Source organism: Drosophila melanogaster, chromosome 2R, assembly GCF_000001215.4.
Source record: "Drosophila melanogaster chromosome 2R".
NCBI lineage: Eukaryota > Metazoa > Arthropoda > Insecta > Diptera > Drosophilidae > Drosophila > Drosophila melanogaster.
In genome coordinates, this window is record NT_033778.4 from 22,829,328 (window position 1) to 22,844,146 (window position 14,819).

The 14,819-nt window shown below is 44.4% G+C and overlaps 5 protein-coding genes across 7 annotated transcripts, besides 1 other annotated feature; all 5 read left to right on the plus strand.

Annotated features, from left to right (window-relative positions):
- The first annotated feature begins 316 nt into the window (after positions 1-316).
- MFS1 (Major Facilitator Superfamily Transporter 1) lies at positions 317-2,550 on the plus strand. The gene is made up of 4 exons (NM_166564.2): positions 317-391; positions 804-940; positions 998-2,089; positions 2,156-2,550. Exons 1-4 carry the CDS (start codon positions 370-372, stop codon positions 2,396-2,398), a joined length of 1,494 nt encoding a protein of 497 aa, NP_726254.1. The 5' UTR covers positions 317-369; the 3' UTR covers positions 2,399-2,550.
- Positions 2,551-3,128: 578 nt separating this feature from the next.
- On the plus strand, positions 3,129-5,253 carry CG30265 (uncharacterized protein). 2 transcript variants are annotated; one of them, NM_137877.3, is made up of 4 exons: positions 3,129-3,356; positions 3,595-3,731; positions 3,793-4,866; positions 4,922-5,253. In NM_137877.3, exons 1-4 carry the CDS (start codon positions 3,335-3,337, stop codon positions 5,144-5,146), a joined length of 1,458 nt encoding a protein of 485 aa, NP_611721.2. In that variant the 5' UTR covers positions 3,129-3,334; the 3' UTR covers positions 5,147-5,253. The 2 variants fall into 2 exon arrangements, with proteins under 2 accessions (NP_611721.2, NP_001286747.1); NM_001299818.1 differs by having other exon boundaries at positions 3,278-3,356.
- Positions 5,254-5,319: 66 nt separating this feature from the next.
- CG12490 (uncharacterized protein) lies at positions 5,320-7,374 on the plus strand. Its single transcript, NM_137878.2, has 4 exons — positions 5,320-5,394; positions 5,665-5,801; positions 5,859-6,932; positions 7,014-7,374. Exons 1-4 carry the CDS (start codon positions 5,373-5,375, stop codon positions 7,218-7,220), a joined length of 1,440 nt encoding a protein of 479 aa, NP_611722.2. The 5' UTR covers positions 5,320-5,372; the 3' UTR covers positions 7,221-7,374.
- A 659-nt stretch (positions 7,375-8,033) lies between these two features.
- Positions 8,034-9,964, plus strand: CG9825 (uncharacterized protein). The gene is made up of 4 exons (NM_137879.4): positions 8,034-8,130; positions 8,395-8,531; positions 8,589-9,662; positions 9,730-9,964. The coding sequence occupies exons 1-4, from the start codon at positions 8,109-8,111 to the stop codon at positions 9,952-9,954; spliced, it is 1,458 nt and encodes a 485-aa protein (NP_611723.3). The 5' UTR covers positions 8,034-8,108; the 3' UTR covers positions 9,955-9,964.
- A 1,447-nt stretch (positions 9,965-11,411) lies between these two features.
- CG9826 (uncharacterized protein) lies at positions 11,412-13,650 on the plus strand. Of its 2 annotated transcripts, none has more exons than NM_206202.2 (3): positions 11,412-11,666; positions 11,729-12,802; positions 12,884-13,650. In NM_206202.2, the coding sequence occupies exons 1-3, from the start codon at positions 11,508-11,510 to the stop codon at positions 13,136-13,138; spliced, it is 1,488 nt and encodes a 495-aa protein (NP_995924.2). In that variant the 5' UTR covers positions 11,412-11,507; the 3' UTR covers positions 13,139-13,650. The 2 variants fall into 2 exon arrangements, with proteins under 2 accessions (NP_995924.2, NP_611724.1); NM_137880.2 differs by having other exon boundaries at positions 12,884-13,275.
- Positions 13,651-13,747: 97 nt separating this feature from the next.
- Positions 13,748-14,819: part of a mobile genetic element that runs on past the window's edge.

Genomic DNA, 14,819 nt, shown 5'->3' on the forward strand with positions numbered 1-14,819 from the left:
ATGACGTCTTCGAAGTTCTGTGACTGCTTAGAGGAGCCCTGCCCTTCTCATGCGTATCGCATCCGGATTTCAATCGCTGTACCACCCACCACCCACCGACTGACACTATCAGTGGGCCGTAGTGGAACCGCCGCTATCGTCATTCCAATTCAAAATCGCGCTCTCATTGTTGCCCTCTTCCTTATCAATATCGTATTTGCAAAGTGCCCTGATTTGGTGTCCATTAAACGGGTATCACTTGAAAGCTGACGGCGGGTTCGATTAGCTCTTCAACGAAATGGGAGGTGTTAACCGAGCTGGCTGCAGGTTAGGAGTTGAGTTTAGTTTTGATCTCTAGCGGGTGCGGTTCAATATAAGCAGTGCGCGGATATGACGGCGGAAACGAATACGGGTTAGTAAGGGTCCTTGGACGATCCTTTGGATCCTAGAAAAGAGAAACTTAAGTTTGTTTTTTTCTTTTGTTATTTTACTTTAATCACTTTCCTTCTTTAATTTGCTTATTTATTATGAAATAAATATTTCAGAGCACTTGAGTTCCTAACGATTCTAAATCTCAATAAAATATTCTTTAGTGGAAAACATTTAGTCTATTTTTAAAATCTTTTAAGTGCTTTATCAGATCATAGTCTTTGATTTAAGTGGTTTCTGAGCAGGTGGACTACTTTCCCCAGACAAATATATGGAGGAAGTGAAAAACAGAACAGCAGAGCGATAAGGATTGTTTTGGGCAATGAAGTTCAGCAGTGGGGAGTTCCAGTCCCACTTAAGTGTGTTACTTATGTGATTTATTTCTGCCTTAATAGGTCCGATGATCGGCCAACGTCATTTGCAGACCTTCTTGCTCTTTCTGTCGATTGTGGTAAACTATATGGCCAAGTTTAATGCTGGAGTTGCGGTTGTGGCAATGACGAACGCCGAGAACACTAACCCAAACTTTCCAGTAAGTTTGAAGAGGTACCTTCCAAAATCTCTAAAGTGATTTCGTTAATTTTTATAGGAGTACGATTGGAACGAAATGGAGCGATCCTACATCCTGTCCAGCTTCTTTTGGGGCTACATACTGACACAGTTCATGGGCGGATGGCTATGCAGGCGCTATGGAGCAAGGATAACGATGTTCGTGTCCACCATTGGGTCAGCCCTGCTGGTTGTGCTGATCCCATGGTGTGTTTCCTGGGGCGGCTGGCAAGCGTATTGTGCCATTCGGATGTCCATGGGTCTGTTTCAGGGTTTCCTGTTCCCCTGCATTCACGCCCACCTGGCGAACTGGTGTCCTGTGAAGGAGCGCAACCGTCTGGGAGCCTTGGCCAACACGGGTATCGATTGCGGTACCTTGGTGGCCATGTTTGCGAGTGGATTACTGGCAGCCTCGAGCATCGGCTGGCCCGGCATCTTTTACGTTTCCTGCGGTGTGGGCGTTTTATGGTGCATCGTCTGGTGGATTTTCGGAGCCAACCAACCCAGAGAATCCAAGTTCATTGGCGAAGCGGAACTAAACTACATTGAGACTTCGATCAACTCCAGTCGCAAGGCGGAGGAGGCAGAGCTAAAGGCCACTGGACCCATTCCTGTGCCGTGGAAGGCAATTTGGACTTCAGTTCCCTTCTGGGCCTTGATGGTCACTAGGTGCTGTCAGTCCTGGGGATATTCCACGCTCCAGACCGAAATGCCAGCCTACATGAACGGTGTCCTTTTGATGGACATGAAGAGCAATGCTCTTTACTCTGCCCTACCATATTTAACCTCCTGGGTTATGGCCTTTGTCTATCTAATCATCGCGGATATCCTGCTGACCAGAGGCATCATGTCCATCACTGGCATTCGCAAGAGTGTGAATTCGATAGCGTTCTTTGTGCCCGCTGCAGCTCTGATCGGAGTAAGTTTCTTGGACAATACCCAGAAGACCTTGGCAGTTGTGCTGATGTGCGCCAATGTGGGAATCAACGCTGGTTCCACCATTGGTAGTACCATAAACACCATCGACTTGTCACCCAATCACGCTGGCATTCTTATGGGAATTGTTAATACGGCGTCTAACATTGTGCCCATTTTGACGCCCCTTCTTGTGGGAATCATCGTCAAGGATGATGTGAGTATAATTGGAGATCCCCCCATAGAGCAAATGAATCAACTGTCTGAATTTTCTCGTTAACAGCACGATCGAGAGCAGTGGCAAATTGTGTTCATTATATCCGCCGTTATCTTCTGTGTGGGCAACATTGTCTACGTAGCTTTTGGTAAGATGGTTAATCAGCCCTGGGATGCACCCGACTTTATGGATAAGCAACGATCCTCCAATCTCCAAGAGGTTGGACATTCCAAGGCTCTGGAAGCACAGGGAAGTGAGAAAGTGGAGGAAGCGAAGCGCAATGAAAGTGAGGGTATCAAGGATAACTGAGCAGCAAGGACGAAATTTGATGTCATAGGATAACTAATTATTCTATACCTCGAAATCAACTAGGAATTTTAGTCACGGCTGGTCCGAAGTAGCTTTAAATAAGTCAATTGTGTTCCCAATGAGTACTTTAAATATAGAAACTATACGTGAATAATCCCATGACCTTGTCGATTTACCTTTCGGAAACAGGCCCACCAAGGCATCATGTCAACTGTTTATCAATGAAAACACTGATTACTATAAGAATTTCGGAGTACTGATCGTAAATAAGCAATTGACGTGTGTGTTACGGAAAAATAAGATCGATCGCTTCTTCAATTAATTTGACATGTGTTTCAACTACCATTGAAATTTCAACTAATTTCGATAGTTCGATAAGAGGGGGCAAGGCGTCTCAAGTGTTCTGTTGATAAGTACGTGGGAATATTGTTGCTAGTGAAAGTATAGCACAATATGTTTATGACCTTTGAATTGGCTAGCTTCTCAGACTTTACGCTGGGCTTTCCCAGATGCCACAGCTACAGATACCAAGTAATCAAGATAACGCATTGAGCTAGGTCAGTTTTTCACAAGATTAAAACGTTGATTATGAGTTGGTGATTAGTGGGTGTTAAATTAAACATATCAACGGGTGGTAGTGGACTTCGTCTATCTACAAATTTGATTTACAATACTAATCTTGGACTAACAAATGACTTTCCCACTTTTGCCATGATCCTAATCGCGTGCCACATTCGCTTAAGAATACACATGAACACTTTGTGTTAATACGCACGCGTTTGAGCCTTATCACAGGATAATCAGCCTGATTAGCTAGAAGTTGATAAACAACTCGTACGATTGAAATCGCAGCAAGGTGCGTTTGACTCGAGTTCAATTCCATTCTATTCTACCATTTCGAAGGCAGAAGGTCAATTTTCGATCAACACTACAAGGATGACAGCTGAAATAAATAAAGGTATGGGAAAAATATATTCTTTTGTATTCGGGTAAGTTCATGCATTCCTTTTTTCATTTAACGTTCGCTAAATATGAACTGTTCGAAGTGAACGATGGACTTTATCCGGTAGTACATACTTGGGTTAGGTCCATTAATAAACCAAACCTTTAAACCCTTGCCAAACAGTGTGATTTATTTAAATTTTTTGCTGACTAGTTCGAAGCCAAAAGCTAACGAGTTTTCTTAATGACTGCAGGACCCCTGCTGGGAATGCGACACGTTCAAACCCTATTGCTTTTTTTCAACATCACGTGTTTGTACATCGGTCGACTGAATGTGGGAGTAGCCGTGGTGGCGATGACAAACGCCGAGTCAACTAATCCCGATTTTCCAGTAAGACTTTTAATAACTCCTTAACTCTTTAGTCAATAACTTTCATCACTTTTTTTCTCAGGAATACGATTGGACTCTGACCCAGAAGTCGTACATATTATCCAGCTTCTTTTGGGGATATATCATCACCCAGTTCCTGGGCGGATATCTGTGCAAGCGTTATGGAGTCAAGAGTGTCATGCTCTGGGGCTCCTTTGCATCGGGTATCTTCAGCGCTTTGACCCCGCTCTTCATCGGATTTGGTGAATGGCAAGCCTATTGCGGTATTCGAGTCCTGATGGGATTTGCCCAGGGCCTGATCTTTCCCTGCATCCATCAGCACTTGGCCAGATGGTCACCGCCGGCGGAGAGGAATCGCTTGGGTGCCCTCAGTCACACAGGAATTGAGTGTGGCAACGTGTGTGCCATGTTCTTCAGTGGAATGATAGCCAAAAGTGCCATTGGCTGGCCTGGAATATCGTATGTCTCTGCAGGATTAGCCTTAGCCTGGTGTGCATTTTGGTTCGTTTTCGCTGCTGACAATGCAGAGGAATCTCGTTACATAACCCAGGAAGAACTCCACTATATCGAATCGTCTCTGAAGCACAATGAGGACTATCACAAGACCGTAATTCCCGTTCCCTGGATGGCGATTTGGACCTCGGCACCGTTTTTTGCTCTCATGGTGGCGCGTTGCTGCGAAACCTGGGGTCTGAGCACCCTCCAGGCCCAGATCCCAACGTATATGAACGGGGTTCTGGACATGGACATGAAAAGCAATGCATTCTTTTCGGCGTTACCATTTCTGGCCATGTGGATTATGTCGTATGTGTATTTGATAATCGCTGATGTTCTGCTCGCCGGAAACAGGCTGAGTTTAACGGCTCTCAGAAAGATCTTCAACTCGTTGGCCTTCTGGATTCCTTGTGCCACTTTGATTGGAATCGGATTTCTGGATCAGGAACAGAAGAACCTGGCCATTGCTCTGATGACCATCAGTGTCGGTGTCAACAGTGGAGCAACAATCGGAAGCTCCTTGAACACCATAGATCTATCCCCGAATCATGCGAGTATTCTTATGGGTATTGTGAACACGGCTGCGAATGTAGTGCCTATAGTAACCCCTCTGGCTGTTGGACTTATTGTTCATGAAGACGTAAGTTTGCACTGTTAATGTTTATAATAAAGTAGTCATACTATTTTTCCTTCAGAAAAACCGTGAAGAATGGCAGATAGTGTTTATAATTGCGGCAGTAATTTTCTTTATCGGAAACTGTGTGTTCCTGTATTATGGAACGGCTGTTTCACAGCCCTGGGATGCTGAAGACTACCTCACAGAAAAGGTACCAGACCTAGCTATAGCTCCAGCTATCCATGAAGCTGGTAAAGGCATTGATGGACCTTCTCAGAAGTCGATGATATTAAAGTTCCACTAGATCGATAGCACTTAAGTCTCCAGTGTACATAGAAACTATTTAAAACAATCAAATAAAAAAAAAATCACCTGACGTGGTATTAGATAAGGCAAATTCGGCTTATCAGCTAATTCAACTTGAATTTAAATTCATATTAAGTTCGCGGGCTCACTCACTCACCTTCCCACAGTTATTCCGATCGGTCGTTTTAAAGAAGTGAAGAAGTGTTTTGTTGACCAATTCAAAAATGACGGCCGAGACAAACAAAGGTGTGTAAAAGGAAATCCTTCGATTCGGATAAGAGTTTGTGAATGAAATGACACCCCACGAACTTGACACAGTTGAAAACCCCTCCATGGATCAGACCTTGCACTCCATCTGAAAATTTCGGGCTTTCCGCACGCGCACTCAACTCATCATAAATTACTTCAATAATGGCGCGATAACCGAGTCTCAAGAGCAATTCAGATTTATTTTCCCACCTGTACTATGTAGGCAGAAAGTAGCAGCTTTAATACCAGTTCGTTTTGTTATTGCAGGACCCGTTCTGGGAATGAGGCATGTCCAGGCGCTACTGATCTTCCTCAATATAACTACCGTATTCATAGGCCGCCTAAATGTGGGCGTGTCTGTGGTGGCAATGACCAATGCGGAAACCACGAACCCGAACTTTCCGGTAAGAATAGGGATCCTATAAAGAAAATACTACTTAGCTCACTAGATTCTCTACTAGGAATACGATTGGACGGAGGCAGAGAAGTCGTATATATTCTCCAGTTTCTTTTGGGGCTACATCTTGACCCAATTTATAGGTGGCTATCTCTGCAAGCGCTTTGGAGTCAAGAGTGTAATGTTTTGGGGTGTCTTTGTATCTGGTGTCTGCAGTGCATTGACCCCGCTCTTCATCGGTTTTGGCGGATGGCAGGCCTACTGCGGAATTCGCGTGGTTATGGGCTTGGCACAGGGACTAGTTTTTCCCTGTATTCATCACCATTTGGCCAAATGGTCACCTCCGGCGGAACGAAATCGGTTGGGAGCTCTTAGTCACACTGGGATGGAGTGCGGCAATGTAAGTGCCATGTTCTTGAGCGGAATGATAGCCAAAAGTGCCATTGGTTGGCCAGGAATATCATATGTCTCCGCAGGATTAGCCTTCGCCTGGTGTGCCATTTGGTTCGTTTTTGCCGCTGACAATGCAGTGGAATCTCGTTACATAACCCAGGAAGAACTCCACTATATCGAATCGTCTCTGAAGCACAATGAGGACTATCACAAGACCGTAATTCCCGTACCATGGATGGCGATTTGGACCTCGGCACCATTTCTTGCTCTTACGCTGACGCGTTGTTGCGCGACCTGGGGTCTGAGCACCCTCCAGGCCCAAATCCCAACTTATATGAACGGAGTTCTGGATATGGACATGAAAAGCAATGCATTCTTTTCGGCATTACCATTTCTGGCCATGTGGATTATGTCGTATGTGTACCTGATAATCGCCGATGTTCTGCTCGCCGGAAACAGGCTGAGTTTAACGGCCCTCCGGAAGACCTTCAACTCGTTGGCCTTCTGGATTCCTTGTGCCACTTTGATTGGAATCGGATTCCTGGATCAGGAGCAGAAGAACCTGGCAATTGCTTTGATGACCATCAGTGTCGGTGTCAACAGTGGAGCAACAATCGGAAGCTCCTTGAACACCATAGATCTATCCCCGAATCATGCGAGTATTCTAATGGGAATCTTGAATACGGCTGTTACTGTAGTGCCTATAGTAACCCCTTTGATTGTTGGAGTTATTGTTCATGAAGACGTAAGTTTGCACTGTTAGTGTTTATAAACAGGGCAGTGATAAATAAGTATAAATAAGAAGACTTTCTGTTGATTGTTTCAGGATAACCGTGCTGAGTGGCAGATAGTGTTCATAATTGCGGCAGTACTTTTTTTTGTCGGAAACTCGGTGTACCTATACTTTGGAACGGCTGTTTCACAACCCTGGGATGCTGAAGACTACCTCACAGTAAAGGTGCCAGAGCTAGCTAAAGTTCCAGCTATCCATGAAGCTGGTAAAGGTATTGATGACCTTCCACGAAGTCCTTGAATTGAAGTTCTATCGATAGCACTTAAGTCTTCAGTTAACATAGAAACTATTTAAAACAACAAAGCAATCAAAATAATTTAGAGTATTATTATTAAATTTAATAAGATTTAAGATCTACATCAGTACATTTCATTTGTTTATTAAACGTATAAGTAAAACGATTTGTTTGAATTAAAATGTTTGAGCGTTATTTGCTTATCAAAAGTCGTCAAATTTACCAAAGGTGCGGCCATAAATCAATCCAATAATGGTATGGCAGTAACTACTCTTGATATTACCAATTGATTTTGGAACGCCACACGACCAGGCAATGCTGTTCTAAACAACCTCGTTTAACAGTAGAAAAGGAACTGCAGGTAGGATATTTTCGTCAAGATATCTAAAATTAACTATTAAAGGTGCAAAACCTTGGCTTCTTTCTTGACTAAGTAACCTGAAGGCCGAAATGCCCACCTATTCGAAAAAGGGTTCTCGATATGGCCATGAAAAAGCAATGCATTCTTTTTGGCGCTAACATTTTAGGCCATGTTGCTTATGTGGCATCTATCTTTTACCGAATCGTGCCAGAATCCTTACTAGAATTGTAGAAATGGATGAAAATAATGATTTATTGATTGATTTACAATATTCTGACTAATGACATAATAACTAGTTTGTAAAGTACAACAATTTTTTAATGACGCTTTTTAATTCAATGGTTAAATTCGCCCGCTGTATGACCTTATCACCTGACGTGTCGTATCAGATAAGCAACATTTGGCTTATCGTCTAATTCAATTTGGATTTAAATCCACTCTATGTTCGTGGTCTCACTCACTTAACTTCCCACAGTGATTCCGATCGGTCGTTTAAAAGAAGTCAGGAGGTGTTTTGTTGACCAAATCAAAAATGACGGCCGAGACAAACAAAGGTGCGTGAAAGGAAATCCTTCGGTTCGGATAAGAGTTTGTGAATGAATTGACACCCAACGAACTTGACACAGTGGAAAACCCCTTCATGGCTCAGACCTTGCACTCCGTCTGATTTCTGGGCTTTTCGCACACGCATTGAGTGGTCATAAATTACTACAATAATGGCGCGATAACCGAGTCTCAAGAGCAATTCAGACTTATTTACCCAACTGTTTGTAGACAGGAAGTAACAGTGATAATACCAGTTCGTTTTGTTATTGCAGGACCCGTTCTGGGAATGAGGCATGTCCAGGCGCTACTGATCTTCCTCAATATAACTACCGTATTCATAGGCCGCCTAAATGTGGGCGTGTCTGTGGTGGCAATGACCAATGCGGAAACCACGAACCCGAACTTTCCGGTAAGAATAGGGATCCTATCAAGAAAATACCACTTAGCTTACTAGATTCTCTACTAGGAATACGATTGGACGGAGGCAGAGAAGTCGTACATTCTCTCCAGTTTCTTTTGGGGCTACATCCTAACGCAATTCCTTGGAGGTTATCTCTGCAAGCGCTTTGGAGTCAAGAGTGTAATGTTTTGGGGTGTCTTCGGATCTGGTGTCTGCAGTGCTTTGACGCCGCTGTTCATCGGATTTGGAGAATGGCAGGCCTACTGTGGAATTCGAGTTCTAATGGGATTGGCCCAGGGAGTGGTATTCCCCTGCATTCATCAGCACCTGGCTAAATGGTCACCGCCCGAGGAAAGAAATCGGTTGGGAGCTCTGAGTCACACTGGAATCGAGTGCGGCAATGTGAGTGCCATGTTCCTGAGCGGAATGATAGCCAAGAGCTCCCTGGGATGGCCCGGAATCTCATATGTCTCGGCTGGAGTGGCCTTCTTCTGGTGTACATTATGGTTCGTCTTCGCTGCCAACCATCCTACGGAATCTCGTTTCATAGGAGAGAACGAACTGATCTATATTGAGTCGTCTCTAAAGCACAATGAGTCATACCACGCTACCATTATACCCATTCCCTGGAAGGCAATTTGGACGTCGGCACCATTCCTGGCCCTGCTCATAGTACGATGCGCTGAGAACTGGGGACTGAGCACTCTGCAGGCCGAGATCCCATCCTATATGAACGGAGTCCTCGACATGGACATGAAGAGCAATGCGTTCTTCTCGGCACTCCCATTCTTGGCCATGTGGTGCATGTCGTATATTTACCTAGTCGTAGCCGATGTGCTCTTGGGCAAGAACTCGGTGTCCTTGACGATTTTGAGAAAGACCTACAACTCCATTGCCTTCTGGATTCCTGCTGCCACTTTGGTGGGCATTGGCTTTTTGGACAAGGAACAAAAGAACTTCGCGATTGCTCTGATGACCATCAGTGTGGGCGTGAATAGTGCTCAAACCATTGGCAGTGTTTTAAACACAATTGATCTATCGAAAAATCACGCTAGCATTCTAATGGGAATTGTGAATACAGCGGCGAATTTCGTGCCCATAGTCACTCCTTTAGTTGTTGGATGGATTGTTAAGGAAAATGTGAGTGCTTGCAAAAGTTGGTAGGAAGTAAAGATTTTTAATTGCTTATTGTATCCTTTCCTTTCAGTCTGATCGCTCCCAATGGCAGATCGTGTTCATCATTGCCTCCGTAATCTTCTTTGTGGGCAATTGCATTTACTTGGTGTTTGGCACGGCCGAAACTCAGCCCTGGGATGCCGAGGACTATCTGCAGACACAGAACCCGGAACTTGCCAATAGACCACCTATGCAGGCGTTATCCTTTCCAATTAACGAAAATTCCAAAGAGAAAATTAATAGTAAAAGCCATTAATTCTTAACCCATTTAACGCATTTATTTTTTAGACTAGTCTGGATAACCAAATTTACATTTTAGCATTTGGTTTTTATTTGTTCACTTTAGTGGTCTAAAAATCATAACTTGGTAGAGAGATAGCAAACGATTCTTTTATCTATAACTGACACTCAAATTGAGTTATTCTTGATATTTTGAAAATGCCATTGAGGGCGACATCACTAAATATTTTTAATTACAAGTCCGCAGTCTCAAGAGCTAGTCAGCTATTATTGTTTTGATTGCTCGAAAATATAGACATATTCTTGTGTTTAAAATTCCCTTAGTTACCGTCGCTAGTAGACTGAATTATAGAGCATTTAGTTCTGCAGTTCATTTTTAAGATGCCGTTTGCGAAGACCTAAAAATATTATCTTACGTACAACGATCTCGTCATTGCACTTCTCGCCATATGATTTGTGATAAAAAAAATTGGCAATGCCCACAGTATCACTAAATGGTACACACCTTTATGGTTTCTTTGGAACAAAAATTTAAGGCGCGACCTATAACTTTAGTAAGTGACTCATCGTTCGAAATGAAGGAAAACCCAGTTTCCAATTTCTTCCACCAAGATTTGTGAGAACCTTTCAAAGCTCTGTTATCCCTGAGCAGATAACTAAAGCTCTGCTGGTAATCTCAAATGGAGCCTACTTAGCTTTGGCTCATAACACACTCAAGCAAGGGGAATCACTCGAGATTGTAATGGCCAGGCGAGGAATTGGCTGAGATTAGAGTTTTCTTTAAATTCATAAAGTTCAATAAATTGACATTATAAACATTATAAATACTTTGGCCGTGTGGCTCGGTACAGTATCGATTAGTTGATTATTTATTTAACTGGTAGCATCGCTTATCAGTTGCGTTCCATTGTTTCGACCAGATTGCGGCCATAAAGAATACTATGCCAAAAAATAAATAAACTCATTCATTTATGGCGGCTCTTTCGGTTGCTGGTGCTGAGCACAGTTGTATTAAGCTTTCAGGGGATCGGATTTAATTTTTCTACGGCTTCAGGCCTGGCGAGCAAAAACTTTTGTTGATAATCGTGCCATAAATCTTTCGGGCAAATAAACACGTCTCTGGCCAAAGTTGAGTGTTGGGTGGGTGTGCTTATTTTCTAGCCACCACTTTGTGTAAATCCATCAATATTTGCCGATAATACGTAGAAACATATGCATATGCTTTCTCAATCCACCAGCGGATCGTACTACAATAGATCCGCTACGTCAGTCAGTCGGCTTCTGGAACGAGGAGTTGCGTCAAAGTGTCTCCGATCGCCGATCTTGTTTGTCGCTGAACCATCTCCCTGGGGACTCACCTGCGAGTCCGCGGGCCAATCAACTATGTGGGTGAATGATATCGCCGAGCGTGTTGGCCCAAGCTTTCAAAGCTTTCCGCTGTCGTATAAATGTCGGCAATACAATGGCGGCTGGGCTTAGAACCATTGCCCCAATCTAACAGTGCAGACCTCGGTAACTAAACCAAAAAGTGTTCCAAGTGGAGTTGCTTCCTGGACTTACTTGCCGATCATGACCCATAAACCTTGCAAGGGCCCTCGTCTGGGCGTGCGACATCTGCAGTCGTTCCTGCTCTTTCTCGGCCTGACCGTGATGCACATTGCCCGGCTGAATGTCAGTGTGGCCATTGTGGCCATGACTAACGCGGCCACCACGAATCCCAATTTTCCGGTGAGTTTTAAGTGATATTCCTTGCGGTTGGAAATAGCTGACGTGGCCGCTTTCCCTCGCAGGAGTTCGAATGGACGGAGAAACAAAAGTCGTACATACTCTCCAGTTTCTACTGGGGCTACATCCTGACCCTGTTTCCTGGCAGCTTCCTGTGTCGTCGCTACGGCGCCAAGGTGGTCCTCTTTGTGGCCAGTTGTGGCACTGCTGTGCTCAGTCTGATGACCCCGTGGTGCATCACCTGGGGTGGATGGCAGGTGTTTTGCGCCATCCGCATTCTGCAGGGCTTGTTCCAGGGCGTGATCTTTCCCTGCGTCACAGAGCATCTGGCTATGTGGTCGCCCCCAGAGGAGCGGAACCGCCTGGGCGCCTTCAGCTACACAGGCACGGATTGCGGCACTGTGTTGGCCATGTTCATAAGTGGCATGATTGCCAAGGGAGCAATGGGCTGGCCGGGCATATCCTATGTGTCTGGATCCCTCTGCGCCGCCTGGTGTTTCCTCTGGCTAATATTCGCCTCCAACAATGCCACTGAGTCCCGATTTGTTGGCGAGGCCGAGTGCAAGTACATCGAATCTTCGCTGGAGCACAATGAGGACTTCCACGGTCGTACCATACCAATTCCGTGGAGGGCGATCTGGACTTCTGTGCCCTTCCTGGCGCTGCTGGTGACCCGGTGCGCAGAAACCTACGGACTGAGCACCCTGCAGGCGGAAATTCCCTCCTACATGAACGGAGTCCTCAACATGGAGATTCAGAGCAACGCCGTCTTCTCATCGCTGCCCTTCTTGGCCATGTGGCTGCTGTCCTATGTCTATCTGATTGCCGCCGATGTTCTGCTCAAGAAGAAGATCCTGTCGCTAACCGCAGTGCGTAAGCTGTTCAACACGCTCTCGTTTTGGATTCCGGCTGCCGCCCTGATCGGCATTGGATTCCTCAGCGAGGAGAACAAGAATCTGGCTATCGTGCTGATGACCGTCTCGGTGGGTGTAAACAGTGGAGCCACCATTGGTAGTTCCCTGAACTCCATCGATCTGTCACCCAATCACGCTGGTATATTGATTGGCTTGAGCAATACGGTGGCGAACGTTATTCCCATCCTCACACCACTGATTGCGGGTGAGATCGTGGCTGATAAGGTGAGTCAAGCGTCAGGCGTCGAAAAGAGTTATGGAAAATCCCAATTCGAAAACAATAATAAATATTTCCCAATTTCGCAGCACAATCGCGGCCAATGGCAGATCGTCTTTGGACTGGCAGCTGTCATATTCTTCGTGGGCAACGTGGTATTCATCATCTGGGGAACGGCTAAGGCGCAGCCCTGGGATGCGGATGACTTCCTGAAGCCTAAGGACACGGAGTCCGCCTGCGAGAAGCCCAAGATCACGCCCGCAGAAGTCGCGCCGCCCATCGATCCCGTCCTGGAGCAGCAAATCAGTTGGCCGGAGCGGTATACTGTCAAAGCCATCGAGTGATTTGTGGCGGAAGTGTCCGCTCGCCCAGAACAATTGCTTTTGTTAATCAGTATTAAACATAAGTAGGCTGTAATTTATATTTATTCTATTTATAAGGCGTGACCGTAGCACGAGGCTTAAGTAAATTATTTGCAATTGAATCGCTTTTGTTGTTACCAATCGCTTGTGATTTCGGCACTCGAATCAAGGAAGAGCTCGATAGGCCAGTCCAGCGCAATCTAATCAGTTAATTTATCTCATAAATGTATATAAGTACCATATTTATATTGGATTGCGGCTCATGCGATCAATTGTCAATGGCTGTAGCTAATTCTAAGTGCTTTGCACTGCCCCTCTTTCTCGAGGGGTTCAAAAACATTTGCCACAGCTGTTTGTGAATGTATAAAATGTTCAAAATTGTGATACTTCGAATAAACTGTTGAATTGTTTCTCCGTTCTTTGTACTTAGCTCTATTTGAACTAGCTGCCGATGGCTGAGAATCATGTCTCTATTGAGGGGGACACAGGGTGTGTTAAAGGTTTGTTTGCTCTCCATAAGACCAGCCTCTTTTTGGCCCTGCTAAGATCTGTGAATTCAACTGTGATCTTATCACAATATATTTATATATATGTAAGATTGTTTATTATTATTGTTTATTATTAATTTAATTCTAAATGCGGTAATTATATAAAGTATTCTTAGTTTGTGACCGAACGACTGCTGCTGAGAACTCGACTGACTGCAACGCTGACTTCCACTCCACTCCACTGCTGCCTTGCGATCGTTCCTTCGATGACTGATTGTCGATAACTTCGATTTCCGACAATCATGTTGCTGCTCAACAGCGCTGCCAACCGGGTTGTTGCCAGCCTTCAGCCTTACTCCATGTTACATTCGGCCCTCCTGATCATCATCATCCGACCCGGATGACAATAGGTCTGCATTTTCGGCTATGTGCTTCCACAACTTCATGTTGTCACAGCTGGTGGATGTGACATTGGGTCCTTCGACGTTTGCTTTGGTTTTGGTTGAATATTCGGCTTGTCAACAATATTCAGACTCTCGTAGATTTCGAATTCTTGCTTTAATTCCTTAAGAGTTTTACAACGGAGCATAGCACCCTTATACTCCTTTTTAATGTCGAGGCCGTTTACGATATGAGTTATCAAAGCAACTGTTTCAACTTCACCTAAGGCTGCTATTTTCTTCATTTGTAACAAATAGTCGTGTAGAGTTTCCTCCCTCTTCTTCTTCCTGTCTTGCAACTTTTTGTGAATAACGGCGCTATTATAGCTGCCTGAAAATTCTTCAATTAGTAACTCTTTGAGTTCAGTGTATCCACTGACACATTCAGATTCTAAGAAAAGTTCTGCTGATCCAATCATCTTACTTCTGGCTTGAACATATTTTTGTTTCTCCGAAAGTTCATATGCCTCGGCATTTTTCTCAAAAATTTCAAACCATTTTTTAATAGGAATTGATTTGCCATCACAGTCACTTACAACTTTTTCAAATTTTTCTGCAGCGATAATTACTTGCCCCTCTTGTTTAGATTTTGCCAACATGCTCTGGGTTAGAGTATTCATCATTTGTTCAAATTTCTCTTCGACTTTAGCACTAGCGTCTTTATTCTGCTTCTTTGCCTCTGCTTCTCCTACAGGCGCCAACTTTTGATCTTCTTCGTTCATTTTTTCTTTTCTG